Here is a 24,554-nt window from a genome sequence, read left to right as displayed (position 1 = left end):
AATATATTTATTATACTTTTTCAATTAATACTAATAATTTAGTAATACAAATTATATATAAAATATACACATTAATAATATAATTATTTTTTTAATATGTATAAATAACAGTGATTGGAGGCGCTTATAAAAGGACCGAGGGAGATGTATAATTACCGATTCAGAAAAGGATGGGGGGTGCATTGAATAGGATGGTGGGTGCATTGAATAAGTGAAAGCGTGTAGTGCGCACTTGTAAGCTAATGGCCCACCAAAAGTGACGTTATTTTCCAGGACGCTGCGACCTGAACGTGGTTTATCTCTACCCTCTAATTAAATAACAACATTTTTTAGGTTTATCTCTACCCTCTATTAAAGACCAACATTTTCGATCATTTTCTTCATTCTGGGCCAAAATGCTTAATGACTTCATGTACTTTTATATGAAAATAATTTCTCCCATCTCAAATATACAAAAATAATATAAAAAATAATGACATATTTAATTTAAATTTTAAATCAATTACATCAATTTTATTTGATTATATTTTTTTTTTATATTTGATATTAAATAAGATATTGTTTATGAATTGAACAAATTAAGCAATAAAAATACTCAACGTTGTGTACTTTGTGAAAATATCATTTTATTTTAATTTATTGATTTTAATTAATTTAATAATAAAAAGATAATAGACTTTTAAAGTGAACTATTGTGATAAAGAGAATATAAAACACAAATAAAATGATAATGATAATAAATATAGTCCTTATATACTTCATATGTTGTGGTCATCTATTACTCAACTAGCTAATGAATCCATTAAGAAAAGTTGCACTACAAATATATTATCGCTATTCCTAATTATAATTTTCTTTTAAAATATTATCACTAAATATAAACTTCAACGGTAGTTGTAGGCACATTGGTAATTGATTTTTTTATTTATAAATATATCTCTTCACTACTAATAATTTGTATTAGGAGATGAAAGTTATGTTACACATTAATTATACTACTACCTTTTTTTAATGTATAATATTGTGTCTTAAAATATATTAAAAAAAATGTGTAAAAAAAATGTATTTCTGATTTAAATGTTGAATCATTACTTCAACTTTCTGTGGTTAATTTTTATTTATATTTTAATAATAAGAGAATGACGTGTAAAAATATCAAATGAGTTCATAAATAAAGATAAATAATACGTAAGTTTTAATATACCGTCAATTAAAATTTCTCACTATATTTGATCCGTTCATTAAAATTTACACTAATATTGTGGGAAATTATCGTGATAGCTAGAAGTAAGTTAATAATTGTATTTATTTTTTATATGAAATAAAAAAGTTAAATATCCTTCCTTATCAATTTTATCAAGCATAAAATATATATTTTTTATTCGTAAGACTTAATTCGATCGATAAATTTTAATATTATTAGTATAAATATTGTGTTCTGAGTTCGAATTCGATAATTTACAGTTGTGTGTAATTATTTTATTATTTTATTTACATATAAAAACAAAAATATGAATTTTCTATTATAAATGATTTTGGAGGAAGTAAGATAATTAAAAGAATTACTAACAAAAGCTTTAAAATTTAGAATTTTGTGTATTCAACGATCTTTGAAATTTTTAAAGAGTGAATTTTTATACTTAACACATTTGTTTTTATTTTCATAACAAGTTTCCTATCATAACCAATAATTAATCAAACCTAGGACAATGTATTCAATAGTCACCTTAATGGATGAAAGAGAAGTTAATTGTTCAATATATTGCATCGCCCAACGGAATTGAGACATGGCAACATTTAGGATTGTACTCTTTAAACAAGGTGGCCTACTTTTCAACCACTCCATTGATATTATCCACATGCTCATGCCAATTATCCCACCTACCCAATGCAACTCCTTCATTTTGTATACATTAGTACCATGTAATTAAGCGCACCTCATTTTCTCAGCCTTCAACTTGCTTTGCTTAATTAAATCTATTTGACAAATTTATATAGATTAAAAATGTATAAAATATTAAATTATTCTTATAAATTATTGGTGTATTTAATACTATTATTAATGTAAAGTAAAAAATATTAAATTAAAAGTGATATAAAGAAATAATTAATATTTAATAAAAATTAAAAGAATTATTTATTTTAAAATAAATTAGTTTTTAAATAAACCATTTATCGTGAAAAATTAGGAGTTTGAACAAATACTTTTTGACGTTGAATTTTTTAAAATTTAATTGATAAATTAAATATAATACTCTATTGTATTTTAGAATTTTAGGTTGTAAATTTGCAATACAAGCACGCAAATCTTTTTGCAAACTCAACAGCAAGAAGTAAACGAATTTGACTGAAAATTGGTATGTATTTAAGAGAGACGGAGTTATTTATATAATATATTGATTTTGTTCGTATATTTAGAGAGAGAAAAAAATATAATAAAAAGAAAATTAGTTTGATTGAGTGTTTACAATTTTTTCACAAAATTAAACCAAAAGTGATGAATAGTACATTGATTTAGTTATTCCCTTATGTTCAATCAAGTTAACATTAATAAAAACTAAGATAATTATTTTAAAAATATAAAATTATATTTTTAAAAAATTATATTTTTAAAAAATTATATTTTTTATACTATTAAAATAATTACGTAAACATTTTTTTAAGTACAATGAGAAAAATAATATGTAAATGATTAAAAAAAATTAAATACAACACATATCTAAATGAAGTAAAATCATATTCAGATCAATAAATATTAAGTTTATTTGATTCGATTCAAATTAAACTCGAACATGGAAAAAAAATTAATATAATTCATTTCAATTTTTTAAAATTTCAATTTTTTTTAGGTTATTAGACCATTTATTTGATTTCTATATTTATAGACAAAATTCAAAACACTTACAATGAAAATTTAAATTAAAATATATAATATATTTTTCTAATTACTATTTTTTGTAACTATTTTATAAATTATTTTTATTAAAAAAAAATTAGGAACATTAGATGTCATCATATGTATCACAAAGCTCCGGTAGAGATTGCCCCTCCCACAACACATACTTTTTTTATTTTATTATTAGTGATTAAATTTTTTATTAAAATTAAATGTTGCCTCCACTATAATTGAATAGTTTTATTTGTGAATAATTAAATATACAATATGTGAGAAATAAATTAGTTATTGTTTGCTTAGTCACACATATATAGAAAATATGTTTTTATAGTGTTAAAAATGAAAATAAAATAGAACCATTTAAAAGAAAATGAAAATAGAAAACAATTTTAAAATATGGAGACACCTATAGAGAGTAAGTATACTTTGTAAATGTTGAGGTATATATTTTAAAATACAGTCGAGGATTTAGAAAAATCAATTTACAGGGGCAATATTATATACTATATATTTTATACAAAAAAAGGCAAGAATACGAATATCTCACACTAAAGCTAAAAAAAGCCAAGAATACGAATATAGTCTCAAATTACCACATATATACCAAAGTTTGTATATTCCTTGACTTGAAAATAAATAAAATTGAAGATGTTTAGCGGTGAAAACAAAGAAATATTTTGGCAATGAAGAGTTTTATTTTACAACGCATGTGATGGTCATAGAAAACATTCCATGTATATATGTCCAAATATACGCCGTAAAATCAGATACAGTATATATGTGCTTTGGTTTGTCTTCCCACATTTCTCAAATTAATTATAATGTCGTTTCCTCTTTATTTATTTTTTTTCATTCATCACTTCCTCAACTTATTAGCTTTGAGAACAATTATAATTTACCACAAAAACGAAACTCTAATAAGCTGGTGTCTTCGTAGATAACTCCAACAAAAACATAACAACTCTATTATTCTTTGATAAAAATAATAAAACTTTATATGATTATTTAAAAAATATAGTTATTTAATTAGTAAGAAAGGATAAATTTGTAAATAAAATAAATTAAATGATCAATTAGAAAGAAAAAAATGTTATACCAAAATTGGATATTCTTTTATATAAAAACATAAATATTTTTTAAAAAAATAGTTATTTAGCTAAATATTGAAATATCTCTTTCAATTCTAAATAAAATTATTTAAATAAATGGTAAAATTAGAAGAAAAAGCAATATTAATATTATATATTCTCTTTATGTATAGATATAGATAGTAATGTGCTCCACAAATTAAAATTAATAGATATTATGATGTAGGAGAAAACAAATAAAGACGTCTCCTCTATGTTTGTTTAAGATTTTTTTTTATAAAAATTATGGTATTTTTTTTTTGTAATAACATTTAAGAAAAATTAAAAATAAAGTTTCAAATTAAAAAATTAATTAAAATAAAAATTTATTTTGAAAAGTACTTCATAAAAATAATTTTTGAAGTAGATATTTTTTTAAAAAAATTAATTATTATTGTGTTAAAATCTCTAATAATAAATATTTAAATTATTGAATATTAAAATTATATTTTTAATCGGTAACAAATGAATGTAAAATAACTTCTACTATTTTTAAATAAATTTCTATAAAAATTATTTTTAAAAATATGAAATTAAAATAATATTTTAAAAGTTTTAAATAAATGGATCCAATAACATTACGTTGTTACGCAAAAGGTTGTCTAAACCGGTGTCAAATGACAATACCTAATCCAGTCAAAAAAGCAAAAGAATTAATATTGTTGAAATATTTTATTTAAAATCTTTAATGTACAAAAATAATTACATTCAAAAACACATTTTAAAATCAAAACACATTTTAAAATCAAAATTTAATATAATTTCTTAATGGAATAAAAGAAACTTTAGTTACTTTATATTTTTATTTAGACTGAATTTTCTCATGAAATTAAAGATGATTAACTACTTGAATTCAATTATTTGTTTACAAATTACAAAATTTTAATAAACGTATTTTGTTAGTTTAAATATTTTATAGTTAGGTCAATTAAAATTCTCCATTTTTTTTATGATTAAAAATGATCTATTTTGAACTAACTTCATTAAATGTAAAATATAACTACAAAAGAATGAAGATATAATACAATTATATATTTTTATTAGATATGAGTGTAAATATGTGGTTTTATATTAACGGTGGTGTCCGGTGGCACTTACGTACATAACAATTAAGTTGTGTATCAGCACATAAATGGTTAGAAATTAAAGTTATGGTGAAGAAAGATGAATAAATTAAAAGACTTGAATTGGTTGGTTTCAAGTTCAAACATTAAATTTCACTTGGGAGTGTTTATGGTGTGTTATTCAAAATAAGAGAAGAATATTACATCGTGGTAATGTGTTGCAGGTGTTTATGGGTCAAGTTGGACTAATTTTAATTGACTATGTTACAAGCTTAATCAAAATTTGTTGATTTGAATTGGATAAAAAAAAATCCATACTTTGTTTGTTGATGATTTATTCTCTCTCTTCTGTCTCAAATATTCTCAAAAGTCACCAAATTGTATTTAGATTGACAAATCTAAATATATATAAAATATACTTTCAGAATAACCTCGTACAAATGTATTTTTTTTTTTTTTTGGAGCTTTTGGAAACATTGAATGATTCAAGGAGAAAAAATTAACCACCATTTTTTATTTTGTCAAATTCAAACCAACCTAATACAATTACTAACACATGTTAATTTGGGTCACGTCATTAGATATAATTTTTGAAAAACATTGTCGTAGATATAACTCTAATTAAACGCCATTCAATATCATGAAAATTCCAACACATATATTACATTCTCCAGTTTTAAAAAACTTTAACACTTACTATATTGAAACATTTCTAAATTAACATAAAAAAGTCTTAAACTACATTAAAAAAACAATTTTTTTTTTAAATGAGTTGAATATGAGAGTTTTCGGAATTCGATTAAAATATAGATCAAATTTATTTAGATCATCACGTTGATAGGTTGACCTAAATTATAATCTACCCCTAATTATGAGAATGTCACGTACACAAAATCAATAGGTAAACTAATACATCTCCAAAACAATGGTAGCAAGGCTTGTGCCAAAACTCATGACCTTGATATTCAATTATTTTTGTACAGTTACACAATTTTTTATTGTATATTTATAATATTTTAACAATATATATAGATATATCATACTATTAATATTTTGATCAATATCTTATTTTTAATTTATCTATATAAATATTAGTATAATATATATCTTAGAGTTGATTAATTTAATAATTTTGATATATTTATCTATTTAACTTTGATCCAAATAATTAAATAAACTATTTCTATAACTAAAATCATAACAAAAAGTATAATTTCAAAATAAATTTAAAAAATAAAACTTAAAAACTTGAAAATGTTAAATTAAAATATAATTAAATTTATTTATAAATGACATTTCATTCACTTATCAATAATATAATTTAATAGTACTAAAATATGTTAATTTTTAAAATATACTATAAAAATTCAATATAAATATGACGAAAGTTGTCTAAATCCACAAACTATAATGTACCATAGAAATTCCTTATTTATATATATATATAATATGACGAAACTTGCCTAAATCCACAAGTTAATGTATGTTTTCCATTATAAAAAAACAAAACAAATATGATGGCACTCACAACTACCACAAAAATTGGATACTGGCACTACATCCACAGCTCTCGCGATCTCATCCCATAAATAAGAAGAAATCATTTTCGGACAAATTTCAACATCATAGTCATACACCATATAAATATTGTTTCTTTTTAGTAATCATGATGAGAAAAAGATACTTACATAAAATGTATTTTATATATCTAAATAACACATTTGATAAATAAGAGAATAACCAACAACATTCATTTTAACACCTTTTATACAATCACTCACTAATGTACAATCCATTTTCAATATTTAGATCTACACAAATTTCATCAAATAAAAAAAATGTTTTAAAAAACCGTTAAAGTGAGCTTAATTAACCTCCATATAATCCATTAGTTTGGTTAAGAGACACCAAATAATATATATATATAAGAGGTCTAGAGTTTAATATTGACTACTACCATTTTTATCTATTCTTAATATATATTAACTAATTATATTTTATAATATAAAAAAAAAATAATGATAACGTGGAATGAGGGCGCACGTGGATTTTGGAGTGTTTATTTTTTGTTTTTGCTATACTTAAAATAAAATAAAAAAAGAAAAGAGAAAGTATTGGAAGAAGAGAAGGGTAGTTTGGTCAGAAAAAGATGGGAAAATGGAGTTCCTGGAACTTGTTGCAAAAACAAGTTGCGAGTTACAACCTTTTTAAGGTGAGCTTAGGACAGTTTTTTAGTTCCATTCCAACACAATTTGCTTCTGTTTTTTTGTAACAGGGAACAAAACTCAATTCTTCATTTTCATCTTCATCAGGTAAAGAGGTGAGAGAGAGAGAGATAGAGAAACTACTACCTTGCTTCCCTTAACACTCTTTCTCTTTCTCTCTCTATCTCTCTCTCTAAATATATTCTCTCTCTCATCTCTCTCTCTCTCTCTCTCTCGCTGTGATTTAGCAAAGCAGGACTCTCTCTCTTTCTTTAACTTCATTCGCCATCATGATCTCCTCAACCAGATGCAACTTCCTGGTAACTCCAATTCTTTTCAATCTCTCTCATTTCATTCTTTAAATCACAAAACTAAATTCTTTTCATTTTCTTCGTAATTCTGTATAACAAAATTTTAGATTTTTAAATAACTCAACAAGTTTCTGGGTTATTTATTTGTTTTTTTTTTCAGCTACATGGAAAAAAAGATGATATTTTTATTGTGATTTTGAATGAGATCAGTTGATTTGTTCATCTGGGTATTGATAATATTGTCTGAATTTTTCCCCTTTTGGTGAAATTTATGAGCAGAGTAACTCAGGATTAGGTGGGTGTGGTAACTTCTGTGGTGGACAGAAAAAGGGTTATGGTCCTTGGAGGGTGACTTGTATGTCTCCAATCAATGACAGAAACGGTAGTGTTGTGAATGTGATGGAGACACCTTTGAAAGAAATTAAGAAGGAGGCGGTGGTGGAGGATGTTGACAACAACCCGATCTCCGGTGGCGGTCCTCGGGATGTTTACGGCGAAGATAAGGCCACGGAGGATCACTTTGTTACTCCTTGGAGTGTTTCTGTCGCTAGGTGAGAGTGACGCTCATGATCTTAAGATATTCTTGATTTTGATCATGTGATATTTTGCTTATGTTTTTACACTTCAGTAGATTCATATTAGATCCTTGTTTGTTTTGTTGTCTCTGATATTCCCTTAATTGAAGTTCTTGGAATTTGATTGAACAAATCTTGTTGGTATGAATGAAGCATGGAATTTTATTAATTATTTATTTAGTAAAAAGGGGATCTTGAATATGCTTGTTAGATTTGTCTATGTTTGTTTGTTTCACGTTGCTATAGTTAATTCTGGAGGTGTAAAATTGATTTTGACATGTTTGGTTGCTCTCAAGTAGAATTGATTTTGCCTGAAGAATTGATTCTAACTTGAAGCTAGAATTTGTAGCTTTTGTGTCTAATTGTGATTTTTTTCACTGGAATTTATTGTTCAACTCACTTTTACGTTAATGTATCTAAACATAAACCACTTAATATTCCAAGCAGAACCAAATATAGTACATATTTGGTTCACCTAGTTTATATCGTCAAACATTTTGATTCTGTTTCTGTTTTATATATGCTACTAGCAATTATAGTTATTTCTGTGGTATATGTGCTAATCTGCATCTTTGTGTATCAAGCTCTCAAACAAATTATTTTACTAATAGTTTATTTTTGAACATATTGAATCACTTATTATTTGAGTAGCGTCTTTAATTATTAAGAGTTCTGTATATATGTCCATATTTCATAATTTTACTCAGTTTCGACTTTTCAGAATAAGAGCCACAAATCAATCACCCTTCTCACCCATTTGTCCTCTGAATCTTTGTGTTTGTTTCTCTTTGTTATGGCAGTAGGATACTATGTGATTGGTGCAATTCTAATTTCTAATGTTCTTAATAATTGGCTGATTCTTGCTTTATAGTGGTTATACATTGTTGCGAGATCCCCACTTCAACAAAGGGCTGGCCTTCACCGAAAAAGAGAGGGATGCTCACTACTTGCGCGGTCTTCTTCCCCCGTCAGTTATTCCTCAAGAAACTCAGGTTAATCATCTGACTAGAACATAAGAACATAACGCAAATACTCTATTTTTATAAATTTTGGAACCTGCTAGATTGTGAACATGCTCACACAACAGTAATTTAAGTTACGGCCACATTACTGTGCAGGTTAAGAAAATGATCCAGCACATACGCCAGTACCAAGTTCCGCTGCAGAAATATATGGCAATGATGGATCTTCAGGTGTGTCCTTGTGAACAATTATTTTGATGCGCTAATAGTCGGAAATTAAATTATGTCTAACTGTAGAATGAAATGTGAATAAAAATGCTAGTGGGTGATACATTTTTGCAGCAATCTCTGAAGGATTTTCAGTTTTGACATTATTTATATGTCATTTACGCTGTCACTTTTTGAAATGGCAATTTTCGGACTTGAATTCTAATGCTTTCACTTTGATATATTGTGGATTGCAGGAAAGAAACGAGCGTCTGTTTTACAAACTTCTCATTGAACACGTTGAAGAATTACTCCCAGTTGTGTATACTCCAACTGTTGGTGAGGCTTGCCAGAAATACGGGAGCATTTTTATGCGCCCACAAGGTCTTTATATAAGTTTGAAAGAGAAGTAAGTATGACCTTGACTGCTCTTTTATCATCCTTGAGTTCTTTGTCTGTGTTCACCTTTGATTGAATATTATGTCTATGATTTTAAGGGGGAGGATTCTTGAAGTACTGAGGAATTGGCCTGAGAAGAACATTCAAGTCATAGTTGTGACTGACGGAGAACGGATATTGGGTCTAGGGGATCTAGGGTGTCAGGTAATTTCAATTATGCATGCTCACGTTATTAATTTATGATAGTTAAATTGAATCACCAAATCTGATGTTGTAATGTAACCTCTCCTTTGGCAACCTATGTTGTACTCTCAGGGAATGGGAATACCGGTGGGAAAACTTTCTTTATACACGGCACTAGGAGGAGTTCGTCCTTCCGCTGTAAGTATATTTCGGCTAAATTGTAATATGTGTATAGTGTAACCTTCATTTTGTATTACATCTATAATGTTTTCTTTTAAATTTGTTACAGTGCTTGCCTATTACTATTGATGTGGGGACAAACAATGAGAAGCTGCTTAACGATGAATTATATATTGGACTAAAGCAAAGACGAGCAACCGGACAGGTTTGTGACCCACTTTCTTTGCGTGCCAGGCGGAGTTACTTCTTTTTAATTTCACGCATCCCGAATTTCTAATATGAACATACTATTTACTTTGCTCTAACTTTTCTGAATGTAGGAATATTCTGAACTTATGCACGAATTTATGACTGCGGTCAAGCAAACTTACGGTGAAAAAGTCCTAATTCAGGTATAAAGCAGTGTGAAAAGGAACAATTTATTGGCTTATGGTGAAAAAGTTGGTACTAATTTCAACTTTCTTGTTTTGTGTATCTGGTATGCCACATAATTAGTTTGAAGACTTTGCAAACCACAATGCTTTTGATCTGCTTGAAAAATATAGATCGACACATCTGGTTTTCAACGATGATATTCAGGTAATAACTATAAATTCCTATCTTAAATATTGAATTCAATTATTTTGATAACTATGCTCATATATATATATATATATCATAACTGTCTCTAACAATGTATCTACTTTGTTTTAGGGAACGGCATCGGTTGTTCTTGCTGGACTAGTTGCAGCTTTGAAATTAGTCGGTGGAAACTTAGCTGACCACAGATTTTTATTCCTTGGTGCTGGAGAGGTATGTCTGTATAATTCAATGCATTCTTCGGAACTGCTTGACATAGTGTATTAAAACTCGTTAAATGTAGATATTTTGAAATCACTTTGAATACAAACTGGTAACTGCTATATCCATTTACTCTGTGGCTTAATTATATTTTCGGGTGGTTGCAGGCGGGCACTGGAATCGCAGAACTCATTGCACTTGAAACATCTAAACAGGTTGGTAGTTACTTTTAGGGTGGTGAGAGTATTGCGATGCGCAAACATTACATGAATAATTTTAGATTTATTGAGAACTTACCATTTTCGATACAGACAAATGCCCCGTTAGAAGAAGTGCGCAAGAATATTTGGTTGGTGGACTCAAAGGTTTGTTAAACACAAATCAGTTTCATCTTCATGAAGTAGATTTTTTGGTCTTCCTTTGTATGAATCTTCTAATCCTACTTATGCAGGGATTGATTGTCAGTTCCCGTAAAGACTCACTTCAACATTTCAAGAAGCCGTGGGCTCATGAACATGAACCTGTTAAAAACCTTCTCGATGCTGTGAAGGTACGATCAATCTTCCGGTTTATTACTCCTAGACACATACATACACAGAACAGAACTTTTTGTTTCCTTACACTTTCAATGTTATCTTTTCAGCAAATTAAGCCAACTGTGCTTATCGGAACATCGGGACAAGGAAGAACTTTTACGAAAGAGGTCATTGAGGCAATGGCTTCCATTAACGAGGTATTGAGTCTATCTATTCATCTACTTAGCTTTTACCTCCCATGCAATTTCGTGTCCGAATAAGTTGAGTAATGTTGTATTGTTTGATAATGCTTGTAGAAACCTATCATTCTTTCTCTTTCGAACCCAACGTCACAGTCCGAATGTACCGCCGAAGAAGCTTATAAGTGGAGCAAGGTAATACAAAGCAACTTGCAATTATGCATTAAATTTTAAGCGATCTTTATAGTGCTGACTATTCATTTTTATTTTCTTCACTTGTCTACGTATCAGGGACGTGCCATTTTTGCAAGTGGTAGCCCATTCCCGCCGGTGGAATACAAAGGAAAAGTGTTTGTGCCTGGCCAGGTTTATAACCTCAAGATTTTTTTTTAATAACAAAATTTTCACATGCAATAAGGGTCTAATTTGGATATTTTGTTCATCAGGCAAATAATGCATACATATTCCCTGGGTTCGGCCTAGGTTTAATAATGTCCGGGACCATTCGCGTGCATGACGACCTGCTTCTGGCCGCCTGTAAGTTCGCAATAGTAATTTCAATATTATGTTCAGGACATATGGAATAAATACATTTCATAAATAAATGGAATTATTGGATTGATGTAATAAAGTATGGTTGAAATGACATGGTATTTTTGTTATTATTGAATGGAACACAGCTGAGGCATTGGCTGGAGAAGTATCAGAAGAGAACTTTGAGAAGGGTCTGATATTCCCACCATTCACTGACATCAGAAAGATATCAGCTCAAATAGCTGCTAAAGTTGCTGCTAAGGCTTATGAGCTTGGTAAGCTTTTACTTTCCTATCACACTATATGTTTTTCATCTTTGAAATAAACCATTTAGAAAAAGCATGTCAAAACAACTTATTACATGTACATAAACTGATTACTATATACTCTTCATGATAACTTAAATGAAAATAATTTGACTTTATTTTATCATTTGAAATAAAAATAGTTTATACGTAAACACTTCTGTGATAAGCGCTTATACTATAAGCGTTCGTCCAAACATGACTTAAATTATAATTATTGAGTTTTATGTGTATTTGTTAGGCTTGGCCACTCGCCTACCACAGCCGAAAGATTTGGTGAAGTTTGCTGAGAGCTGTATGTATACACCAGCCTACAGAAGCTACCGGTGAAATGACAAAGACAATAATACCCCTATTTTCTTTTTCTTTTATCATGAAATCATTTTAATATCAATTTTTTTATTTTTTTTTCGTTTCTTGTTCTGTTTTTATCTGTCATTATTATATTGGATGAGTTAGGAAGGAAATTAGGGAGGTGTAGTGGTAGTTGGAGGACTATTAAAGGTAGCTTGAAATTTTATGTTATGCTATAATAATTTTTTGTGACTGTTCAAAATTAGAAAAACGTGTTAGTTTCGTGAGTATTTTCTTATCACCAACTCAAGCCAAATCTTCCTCACATTAACAATATTGAATAACTATATTTTTTTAATCAAATGAGAACCGACAATAAATATATTAGTTACGTTAAGACAATTGTTAATGTTAACAAATGTTCTAAAACAATGTTTAAAATACTAAAAGAATAACTTTCCCCGTGAGATTATCTAAAAAATGCTCTTAGTGCCGAATGTGTAATGGACGGTGATCTATATTAAAGTCATTTGTGGGAAATTTGAGAATGGCTTTGAACATACTATGTTCTTCGTGATGGAATGTAGAAAACTAGAAACACATACTTTATTGTCATTGGGACCTAAATAATTCGGTAAATTGGGCACTTATGTATTCAAAGTAAACTATAAAAAAAAAAAGAAAAAAACACTGCTGAATCAGACGTGGATATAGCAAATATCATTCAAACATTAAGTTATTCATTTTATCTTGAGTTTTTAATAATTTTACTTAGTCTCTATATAAAATTTCTTTGATGAATACAAAAAAATTAAAAAAAAATCAGATTTCACATTAAATTTGTTTATAATGTACTTTTTCTTTTTAAGATTGTCCTTCAACATAGTGTGTATAGTTAATAGATAATTGAGTCTTTAAATATTTAGTCATAATTTTAATCCGTCATTGCATATGAAAAATCTATTTTTGAAAAAATATCAATCCTTTAAATAGATGTTTGTATTTCGAATCGATTGATCTCTAACTTTTATCATAAGGATTCTTTGGTCAAAAGAAAAATATACAGTTCATCAGACCGAGTTTGTGATTTTGAATTTCAATTATATAATACGAGTGTCTTGCACATATCCTATTCATATATGCTTTTTACTAATGTATATTTAGTTTTTTCTAAGTGAGCAATACATAGGTTATTAACTACACACTTTATTTTTTTATTAGACAATTTTTAGTTTCTAATGTGAGCAATTTTTGCAATCTTTTATAATTTTCCTTCATTCAACGTCTTTATCTTTTTGTTAAAGATAAGATAGGACAAAAGGTAAATCTATAACATAATATTTAAAAAATAATTAATAATTCTTATTACGGAATTTTAATTTTTTGTCAAAAATTAAATGTCACTAATAGTAACGAGGTACAATTCATATTCTTCCTATGGATCTCTTAAAGGGCCACACTCTTAGATGGTAACCTTGGGTCAAGTCCGTTCTCCAATTGTCTTATTAACTTCATTCTTTCTCGGAAATCGCCACAAAATCTATTTTCTTTTCTACAAATTCAACTTCACATTCAAGTTTCAACTCACACCATTCAACACTAAATTTTGATTTGGATCTGATATCAACACCGTGTAAACGATTATAAAAATAAATACCGTTTAAAGTTTTTAGTATCATCCAATCAATTGTTTTATGAAATCAGATATGATATAATATAGTGCAAAGCTATTTTACACCTACAATTAATTATATGTTTACAACCCAATAAATAAAAAATTGGAAGAAAAAAAAGAAATTACACTTATAGTTCATCTGTATATTATGCATAAAATAATAAATCTAATAATAAATTATATATATACATTTAATCATATTTTATCAAACGGAGATATTCAATTTTTCTGAACTAGGTTCGTGAAAATATTTTAAAAACAACATAATAATTATTTAATTTATATATGTTGCCGGTGTAAATATTTCTTATTTATAATTATTCGTTGTTATCGCCCTTAGTTTTTACCATAATTTCATTATTTATAATTATTATTTTACTAATGATTCCACAAAGTTAAAAACACAATTCAAATAGTACAAAGACAATGTCCCACGAATACGACTCATATAGCTTACATTTAATATAATATATTGGGATGTGGGTTCCAATTCAAAATAGGTGAAAGATTTAAAAATATTTGTTTGGAAGGTTGCATATTATTATTGGTTGAACGTATGCAACAAACTAGATTTGACATTCTTGTGCAAATAGCTCAGTGGTCACTTGAAATTATTTTTCGGTTCTCTAATATTCGAGAGTATGTGTAGAAAATATTTTTTTTAGAACTATTAGTGAAATATATACTTAAAATAGGCCGACCTAACACAAATGAGTTCAATGAGATTTTTTATATAAAAAAATAATAAGTTTTTTAGATGCAAAATTATTTGTTAAATTGACACAATCAATTTTATTTAATATTTATTAAACTATATGTTTTATTTAGTTAATATGAAGTCATGAACTATTAAACTTAAGTAAAGTATTTTTTCTTTTGATAAAAAATAGTTTTTTTTAAGTCTAAAATCCTAGTTTGAATTGTTTGATCATTAGACTGAATGTGTTTTAAAGAGGTCGTATAGTTTTCTTCAAAAAATTTAAAATATCTTAAATATAATTTTTTTATATACATATTTGCATCTATTATTTATATATTAATCATTGATTGGAGAATCAAACATATAATTTAGTATAATATACATTTTGGAATTTTTTATACAATCATAATTATCTTCATTACTATTTTTATATTTACGGTTCTGATTTTTACAATATCCTCACAACACAAAATTTAACAAGATCTCCCTCTTATGTATAATTATTATGCGTGAATTTTGCCGTTAAATTTTTAAAAAAGAATGCGCCGACTTATTTTTAATATTGATCTATAAATTTATTTATGTCCACAAGAAAAAGTAAATGTATTACCTTTTTTTCTTGACAATGATTTAAAGAGGCATCATTATGTATGTTTAACCAACATAAAAATCAACTTTATCATATAATACTTTGTACCCTAATTATTATTATTATTATTATTATTTAAAAACAGCATAAAAAACTAGTATAGGTTAATTTACATTAATGTATGCCAGCACATAGGAATAATGGTAAATAATAGCATCATGATCGAAGCCAATGAATGATCTAACTCTAATCAAATTATTGTACCTTAAAATCTATATATATAAATTCCCGTGTAAAAGCTAGTTTCTTGGAAGTTTATGATTTTTCAACACAAAATTTAAAAAATGCAAAAGCTTGACTTTACTTCATTCACCCATTCTGGTAAGAATTGTAAAATTCCCAGTAATCCATGCTCCCACGTGTCCGTACAAATCATATACATCTTTATCTTCGGAGATAATTTTGTTTAACTACTTACGACTGAAAATTTTCTAGAATATTAATTAACCAATCAATGGCTAGAACCCCAAGATTTTGTCGGGTCAATGAATCTACTCTGTAGCTTTAGCCACGATGGGGACATTACATTTGTCCACTACCTAATTGTATTCTAAAATTTAAGGAAACATTATTTTCTAATTTAATTGAATTATCGAAAGGTATAGGTTGCTAGGTGCGAAGGATATGTGTATATTTATCAATCAAAAGGAAGGGATGAAACTTGAAGGAGTTTGTTTGAACTTATAATAAAGTTTTTATTTATTGATATATTTAAAATTATTTATTGATATAAATATTTATAATTTTTTTATAAGAATTTAAAAAAACAATTTATGATATGTTTATAAATTATTTTAAATTATTTTTTATAAATTATCTCGGATAATTCATGAAAAAATATTACAATTTATATAAAAATTATTTGACTTTGTTTTATTTTGTGTTGAAAAAATATTGTGTTGAAAAAATAGCTTATGCTATAACTTGTGGTATGATTATATTAGTGGTAGAATATTGCCTCATTGCACATTTGATCAAAACTACTATTTTGGACTTTGGACGTTTTTAAAATTATGATATATAGATATCCAATAGGATCTCAGATCTTGTGTCCCACTGCAAACCAAGTAGTTACTTATTCAACTAATGTGAATAATAATTAACTAGTGTGATTAATTGAATAATGTGATTAACTAATATAATGAATTTTTATAGTCTTTTTCCTATTCAACGGACAATATGGTGATCTTGAATAAGAAAGAGAGACATAAGATTCTCATTTGTTGAGATTTATAGAGAAAGAAGAGGATTCTATATCAGAATTCTCACTACCAACATAGTTGTGAGAACAATTTTATGAATTAAATGGAGACATGACAATGTTAGAGAAGACAATTATGAAGAACGTAGGAGATAAAATAGTAAGATGAATTGCTGACGTTCGACTAAAACTATTTATGGATAAAGGTTAGCATATGATAAGGCTAATTAAAATGAGTTTTCATCTATTCGTAAATCGAGAAAGGGTTTATAATAGCTATTTTCCGTTTTACTATACAATGATTATACTATTCACACAATATACTATTTGTATTGCACATCTCCCAACTTAATTTAATAGATAGTGTGACACATGATACATTTGTTTACGCCTACAAGTAATCTAGATGTTAGCTGCGAACGACCAACAACCTAATTGACTTTAGTTGATATCCATGTAATCCATAGTTGAATTAAAGTTGAACGAACAATGAATTTTTGAATACAATTTAGATGAATCTTTCTTAGGTTCAAGGGGTCCTACAAGAGTCATGGGTATGTCAAAATTACAAGGAAAAAAAAAAACAAAGAAATGTGACAATTTAGCTATAATAATGGTGTTTTATGTTTTAGCCCATGTTGAATTGAAACAACACAACTATTTTTACTAAGCGCGAACATAAGTGGTTATGAACACATGGATAAAGGAAATAGCAATGCCGGGAGTCCGCGGTATAGAGAGAAACCAAACCAAACGTAGAATGCCACATACATCTATTATATGACAAAAACACATATTACTTACGAGAATAAGGCAAGTTAAGATTAAAATTGGTAGACCACGATGTTTCTGATCAATAAAATTAATTTTGTTTATAATTACATATTATATATTTTATTTTACACACACAATCAATTAAACTTATAATTTTTCTTATAATTTATCTTTTATATTTCTACTTTACTTTTTACTTATATTTCCATCAGTTTAATTAGCTCACATAAAATTTAATTCCACACATAACATTCTTTTTTAGAGTTACAAAATCCACAACCAAAAAGATAAAATTTATTCTTTAACACAATTGTTTAAGACAAAAATAGAATTATAGTTGAAAACTATTAGCGAACCATCTATTATTACCTTTCAGTTTCACAACATTAGTATATATTAGCTTTGTCAAGAAAGTTACTACTAGTATTTTAGCAAGAAATAAAGAAAGACTAAAGTAAGAACGAAAATATTCGTTTGGATTATGCAAATACACTTTTTCTACTCACGAATAGATCCTTTTAGAAAAGGTTTGTAAAAATATTGATAAAGTAATGTGACATGTAATAGCTTCAACTCCACGTAAAGCAGCTGGAGCCACTAGCCATTCCACACGTGACCTATTATTGATTCGTAAACTTCCATTAGCCTAATTTAGCCATTGCTATATTTTCAATTCTAATTTAATCTTAACTAATTCAAATCATTTCACTTAACTACCATACAAACACCGCCATCTATCCCAATAATTGCGCAGTCGATTTTTATATGACAAGTTATAGGTATTATAAAAAAAAATATGAATCCCTTATAATTTTATTTAATTCATTATTATAATATTTATTAAAGTTAATTAAATTAAATATTTTAGTATATTTATTTATTCCATTTTAATTTTAATAGTTATAAAGATTAAAATTTTAAATAAAAATAATAATAAATGTTATTTTAAAATAAACTTAAAAGATAAAATTTAAAAAATTGATGATCTTAAATCTAAAATATGTTTAAATTTATTCATAAATGACATATTATTTAACTAATAGTGATTTAATTTGACGGTATTAAAATATCTTAATTTTCAAATGAATTATAAAAATCTCTTTTGTATATTCAATAATGGAAACTGGTACACAAATAAATAAACATAAATGATACTCATCTTAATCACTCATTTCCAAAAAACATAGTCTCAAAATAAATAATTATTTTTAAATTTATAATGTAATAATAGTTATTATTATTAAATTATATTATTTAATTAATATTATATACACCATTTCAATTTAATATTTTTAAATTTATATACATTAACGATAACACAAAATCTTGATAATAATATTTTATAATAATATTATTCAATCTCTTTTATTTATACTTACTTTGTCAAATAATCAATTAAATCATTAATTGTCAAATTAATGAAATATTCAATTAATTAAAAGAAATAAAAAATAGTAGTATTTGAAAAGATAATATATCTATAATTAGATACATTAATTTTTAATTTTTTACTTATATTTTATTTTAAACTAGTTAATTTTTTAAAATTATTATTGTAGGAATTTATATATTTGTACGAATTTCATTGGTATATATATATATATATAGTATGAATTTGTCAAAGTTTTTTATGATTTTGGTAAGTTTTGAGAGCCACCTAAATTTTTTCATACAAAAAATATATTGTCTAGTATTTAAATTACCAAATGAACAATCAAAGCTAAATAAAAAAGTTCCACAAAGAAAAAACTACTAAATTAAAAAGCAAAGTATGGAATATAGGAGTACGTAGATTTGGAAATGAGATATTAGAAGAGAAGAAAATGAAAAGCTCTTTTGCCATAAATATGTTTGTTGAGAGGATAAACAGATAAAAAGTTAGCGTCCGTGTTTACTCTCCAACCGTTCTTTTCCTTAAATAAATAATCAAAATACTCACCACGTTATCCATTTTGACCAACTCTTTCTCAACAACCAAAAATAATATATCCTCGCCTTAACTACTTCTCTTTAAAAACCAAATCAACAATTTGGATTATCAATCCTAAAATGCAATACATCTAAACCTTAAAATTTCAATTCAATGGACAGTCTCATAATAAATTTCAATTTAAAGATTATCTAATTGTTAAATTTAACGGGAAAAAAATAATTATATCACAACAAAGGATAACGTAAGAGAGATATACAAGGAAGAATAAGAGGGGTAAAATAGTGATTGCAGTAATAATAAAAAAGGAACGAACGATGGAGCGCGTTCTACTAGCAACCCATGTAAGACGTTAAAGTGAAATTCCAGATTTAGCCTCGGAGTGAATACAAAAATCAAGAATTATTCAAGAAGGTCGTTTTTCTTAATTAAGCGAAACGCATGCACTCATTTTATTTTTCTCTCTAACTTATATTTTTTCTATCTATCCATTTATAATATTGATATATCAAAATATAACACTTTGTTGTTAATTATTGTTTCCTTTTGGAACCCCTCGTGATTGCTCTTAAGACCGAGTCAGGCGGCGGAGAATCGGCATGACTCGGCGGTGCTCTCACTGCAGCAACAACGGCCACAACTCACGGACATGTCCGTCGAGAGGTGGCGCCGGGGTGAAAATCTTCGGTGTTAGGTTAACGGATGGATCAATCATCCAAAAGAGCGCGAGTATGGGAAATCTAACCCTCGCTAATCATCATCATTGTTCTTCTTCTTCTTCGACATACGCTGGTTCATCGCTTAATCCTGGTTCACCTTGCTCCGACCCGCCTCATGACCCGGATGGTTACTTGTCCGATGACCCGGCTCATGCATCCACCTTCGCCACCCGCCGCGGTGAGCTCTTTCTCAACAACCAAAAATAATATATCCTCGCCTTAACTACTTCTCTTTAAAAACCAAATCAACAATTTGGATTATCAATCCTAAAATGCAATACATCTAAACCTTAAAATTTCAATTCAATGGACAGTCTCATAATAAATTTCAATTTAAAGATTATCTAATTGTTAAATTTAACGGGAAAAAAATAATTATATCACAACAAAGGATAACGTAAGAGAGATATACAAGGAAGAATAAGAGGGGTAAAATAGTGATTGCAGTAATAATAAAAAAGGAACGAACGATGGAGCGCGTTCTACTAGCAACCCATGTAAGACGTTAAAGTGAAATTCCAGATTTAGCCTCGGAGTGAATACAAAAATCAAGAATTATTCAAGAAGGTCGTTTTTCTTAATTAAGCGAAACGCATGCACTCATTTTATTTTTCTCTCTAACTTATATTTTTTCTATCTATCCATTTATAATATTGATATATCAAAATATAACACTTTGTTGTTAATTATTGTTTCCTTTTGGAACCCCTCGTGATTGCTCTTAAGACCGAGTCAGGCGGCGGAGAATCGGCATGACTCGGCGGTGCTCTCACTGCAGCAACAACGGCCACAACTCACGGACATGTCCGTCGAGAGGTGGCGCCGGGGTGAAAATCTTCGGTGTTAGGTTAACGGATGGATCAATCATCCAAAAGAGCGCGAGTATGGGAAATCTAACCCTCGCTAATCATCATCATTGTTCTTCTTCTTCTTCGACATACGCTGGTTCATCGCTTAATCCTGGTTCACCTTGCTCCGACCCGCCTCATGACCCGGATGGTTACTTGTCCGATGACCCGGCTCATGCATCCACCTTCGCCACCCGCCGCGGTGAGAAAAAGAAAGGTATTTTTTTTTTTTTTTCAGCTTCGTATTTTGCTTTCACGTTATTATTTTTGCATTTTAAATTTTTCATTTTAAAAAATGTTGATAATAATAATATAATTTAGTTGTAAAATATTTTTTTTTTTTGGAGTTAATGGAAATGAAAAGTGAAGTTGGTGGTTAATGACGGTGAAGGTAAACCACACATTTTTAGCGTGTTAGATTTGCCTTTGAATCTCTCTGATTGTGAAATCCATTGCTTTTTATCTTTTGCACGCAAAGCAGTTCATAAATGTCTATGTTATTACTAAAATTTAAATTAAATGGTACAAATAAATACGATACTATTTTTTTTTTTTTAATTTGAAAAATAAAACTGTTGTTGTTATCACGTAAAGGTATACTAGTATACTATTTTTTTATTTTTTATTTTTGTTATGGTTTTTGCATTGAGATTCTATGGAACTCATTTTGTTTGATTGGTCCCGCAATGCGAGCAATGACGGCATTTAATGTTAATATTCATGAGTAGGAGTAATTTGGATAGATACGAAACATTTATTTAATGTCATAATTGTTTGATTGGTCCCGTTTTATAAATATGCATAGCATTTTGAGACAGTTGTAGCTTGTAGCGGTTGAATTTATCATAGGACAAGGGAATGTTTACAAATTGTGCATGTGAGTTGCTGTTTCATACTAGTATTAATGTACTCAGATTTTGAGCAATGTTGTACTAGTATGTTTCTTTTTTATGGCCAATATATACAAGTAGTACTTCTAAATTATTAAATAGAGATGCAAACATATTTAATATATTGGCAATAGAAAAAAAATGGTGGACATTGCGCCTTCTTTTATCACAAAAAAAAGAAGAAAAAATGATGAACATTTTCTTTATTTGGTTAGGAGGATTATTATGGAGAGTGATTAAAAGAAATTATAGGCATTATTAAGGTTTTTGTAAAATGTTGCAAATTAGCCACTACATACCCGTTGTACTCTAGACTGAAATATAAACAAAAAGATACATATATAATGATCAGCTTGGCAGCTGAGTACTTTGTGTAATGATTGTGTTGTGTCTGGCTTTAAGACAGGCTTTTGAATCATGGTCTTAGGTTTTTAATCCTCTTCTTGGACAGTAGATTCATTAATCAAGCTGGGTACCTTTTTTTTTCTTTCTTGTTGATTGGATTACTTCATTCAATATGCACTTTTGTGTGTTTTAGGTGTTCCATGGACTGAAGAAGAACATCGGTTGTTCTTGGTTGGTCTCCGGAAGCTAGGCAAAGGAGACTGGCGTGGCATAGCACGTAATTTTGTTGTGTCAAGGACCCCTACTCAAGTAGCAAGTCATGCCCAGAAGTACTTTATCCGGCAGAGTGCTACCAGGAAAAAGAGACGTTCCAGCCTTTTCGACATGGCTCCAGATATGGTTGGTCTTCATTTATCATATATAGTTTTAAGCAATCTTCATGCAGAACATACTTATGTCTGTTACATATATGTAGTCATAAAAAAGGAAACTAGTTTCCTCTTATCCTATTCCTATCAACACCACCACACCAGCCTATAAACATTTTATAAGTTATCATCACTACAATAACAAGTTTTTTGTCGACAGCGTCTTGTTTTGAGAAAACATCTTGTTCTGTTATGCTTGAATTCATTTGAACAGAGTGCATTTATAAATCAAGAGAAATATGTTGCGATAATCTTTCTCAACACTAGTTCTTGCTTCAGTAGACAAAAGATTTTTCTATTACAGTAACACATTTACTGAAGCCTTTATTTGGTAATGACAGCAAATGAGGTCATCTTGGTTGTAGCTAGATATTGAACTATTGATTGTGAGTAATGTTTGATGAGGGTTAGTCTTTTTCCTCTCTAGCTAACTTTTTTTTAAAATCATACCTCAGTGTCCAGATTCAACTTCAATGCCAGAAGAACAAGCACTACTTCCACCATCTGAGAACTCACAACCTTGTAATGGAAAATCACAGCCATCATTAAACCTCTCTCTAAAGTCAGAATATGAACCCATGGAAACTACTTCCGAAGAAAATGTAGAAGAGACCAATGAAACTTCAAAGGTATTGACACCAATGACTCAAAGATTCTTCCCATCTTATTTACCTGTACCATTTTCCATATGGCCATCAATTGGAGCTCCCATTGAAGAATTCAACAGAGGAGAGACATCTCAATATCATCATCAGGTCCTCAAGCCAATACCGGTCATTCCAAAGGAACCCGTCAATGTTGATGAACTTGTGGGAATGTCTCATCTGTGCATTGGGGAAACACAGGTACTTGATAGAGAGCCTTCCCCACTTTCCTTGAAGTTGTTAGGAGAGCCCTCAAGGCAATCAGCATTCCATGCAAATGCTCCCGTTGGTGGTTCCGATCTAAACAGCAGCAAGAACAGCGCCATTCAAGCAGTTTGATGCTTTGAAAGTCTGGTGAAGACAGTAGTAATTAAGCCTTCATTTGGTCATCTTTCATTTGTGCTATTATATATTAATTTTTTTTAATTTTATTTTGTCTGAGCCATAAATCTTCTAAGTAGTAAGAAGTCATATGGTGGTATGTAGCTCAGGTTAGATCAATTCTTGGCAAATATTTATTCTTTCTAACTGTAAACAAAAGTGAAGTTGAAATAATCAAATACAGCCAAGAGGTCCCTGTTCCTCTAGGTTTGGTTATAATTGCCAGCACCATGTATTCTTTATACTTGCTCCTGCATTGCATGATGTACCCATTTTATGTGTATTAGAGGCTCTTTTAGTTTATGTCCTCAAAAATCAAATCCGCAGATAACTAACTCAAAGCCACATTCTAGACAGACTAACCCAGCCCATATATTTGGTCACATGAGTTCAATTTGTTCCCATAGCCAAATGGGTTGGAATATTGTTGGGCTGCTTCTTTTCAGTCAATTCGGGTCGGGACCCGGGAAAGTCATGGTTGGCTAAAAGAGAATTGAGGTGAGATAAGTAGTTTTGTGGTATGTATATCAGGAGCCTGATGAATACGTGATTAGCTTCTTCCAAAGAAAATAATATAGTTGATTAGCATATGTGATTGTAATGTAAATACCCTCTCCTCTGTTTCAAAGTAATT

The 24,554-nt window shown here is 28.5% G+C and overlaps 3 protein-coding genes across 3 annotated transcripts; all 3 read left to right on the top strand.

Annotated features, from left to right (window-relative positions):
- Positions 1-7,221: 7,221 nt before the first annotated feature.
- LOC101494618 (NADP-dependent malic enzyme-like) lies at positions 7,222-13,026 on the top strand. The gene is made up of 21 exons (XM_004486724.4): positions 7,222-7,299; positions 7,540-7,611; positions 7,882-8,153; positions 9,049-9,169; positions 9,296-9,370; positions 9,604-9,755; positions 9,844-9,949; positions 10,061-10,126; positions 10,218-10,313; positions 10,429-10,500; positions 10,604-10,687; positions 10,802-10,900; positions 11,056-11,103; positions 11,200-11,253; positions 11,340-11,438; positions 11,532-11,621; positions 11,721-11,798; positions 11,895-11,969; positions 12,050-12,140; positions 12,284-12,412; positions 12,684-13,026. Exons 1-21 carry the CDS (start codon positions 7,237-7,239, stop codon positions 12,770-12,772), a joined length of 2,031 nt encoding a protein of 676 aa, XP_004486781.2. The 5' UTR covers positions 7,222-7,236; the 3' UTR covers positions 12,773-13,026.
- Positions 13,027-20,264: 7,238 nt separating this feature from the next.
- On the top strand, positions 20,265-20,591 carry LOC101496138 (transcription factor MYBS3-like). Its single transcript, XM_012715387.3, has one exon. It carries the CDS (start codon positions 20,265-20,267, stop codon positions 20,589-20,591), a length of 327 nt encoding a protein of 108 aa, XP_012570841.1.
- A 364-nt stretch (positions 20,592-20,955) lies between these two features.
- LOC101494932 (transcription factor MYBS3) lies at positions 20,956-24,145 on the top strand. Its single transcript, XM_004486725.4, has 3 exons — positions 20,956-21,449; positions 22,661-22,866; positions 23,351-24,145. The coding sequence occupies exons 1-3, from the start codon at positions 21,137-21,139 to the stop codon at positions 23,876-23,878; spliced, it is 1,047 nt and encodes a 348-aa protein (XP_004486782.1). The 5' UTR covers positions 20,956-21,136; the 3' UTR covers positions 23,879-24,145.
- Positions 24,146-24,554: the final 409 nt, after the last annotated feature.

This window comes from Cicer arietinum, chromosome 1, assembly GCF_000331145.2.
Source record: "Cicer arietinum cultivar CDC Frontier isolate Library 1 chromosome 1, Cicar.CDCFrontier_v2.0, whole genome shotgun sequence".
Classification (NCBI taxonomy): domain Eukaryota; kingdom Viridiplantae; phylum Streptophyta; class Magnoliopsida; order Fabales; family Fabaceae; genus Cicer; species Cicer arietinum.
Note: the sequence above shows the minus strand (reverse complement) of the source record. Positions and strands in the feature narration are given on the sequence as shown.

Bases quoted from the DNA above. Each gene is read 5' to 3' on its own strand.
- LOC101494932 (XM_004486725.4), top strand. From the start codon at position 21,137: ATGACTCGGCGGTGCTCTCACTGCAGCAACAACGGCCACAACTCACGG. The intron at 21,450-22,660 runs GTATTTTTTTTT...TGTGTGTTTTAG, and splicing joins CCGCGGTGAGAAAAAGAAAG to GTGTTCCATGGACTGAAGAA. The intron at 22,867-23,350 runs GTTGGTCTTCAT...ATCATACCTCAG, and splicing joins TCGACATGGCTCCAGATATG to TGTCCAGATTCAACTTCAAT.
- LOC101494618 (XM_004486724.4), top strand. From the start codon at position 7,237: ATGGGAAAATGGAGTTCCTGGAACTTGTTGCAAAAACAAGTTGCGAGT. The intron at 8,154-9,048 runs GTGAGAGTGACG...CTTGCTTTATAG, and splicing joins TGGAGTGTTTCTGTCGCTAG to TGGTTATACATTGTTGCGAG. The intron at 10,314-10,428 runs GTTTGTGACCCA...TTCTGAATGTAG, and splicing joins AAAGACGAGCAACCGGACAG to GAATATTCTGAACTTATGCA.
- LOC101496138 (XM_012715387.3), top strand. From the start codon at position 20,265: ATGACTCGGCGGTGCTCTCACTGCAGCAACAACGGCCACAACTCACGG.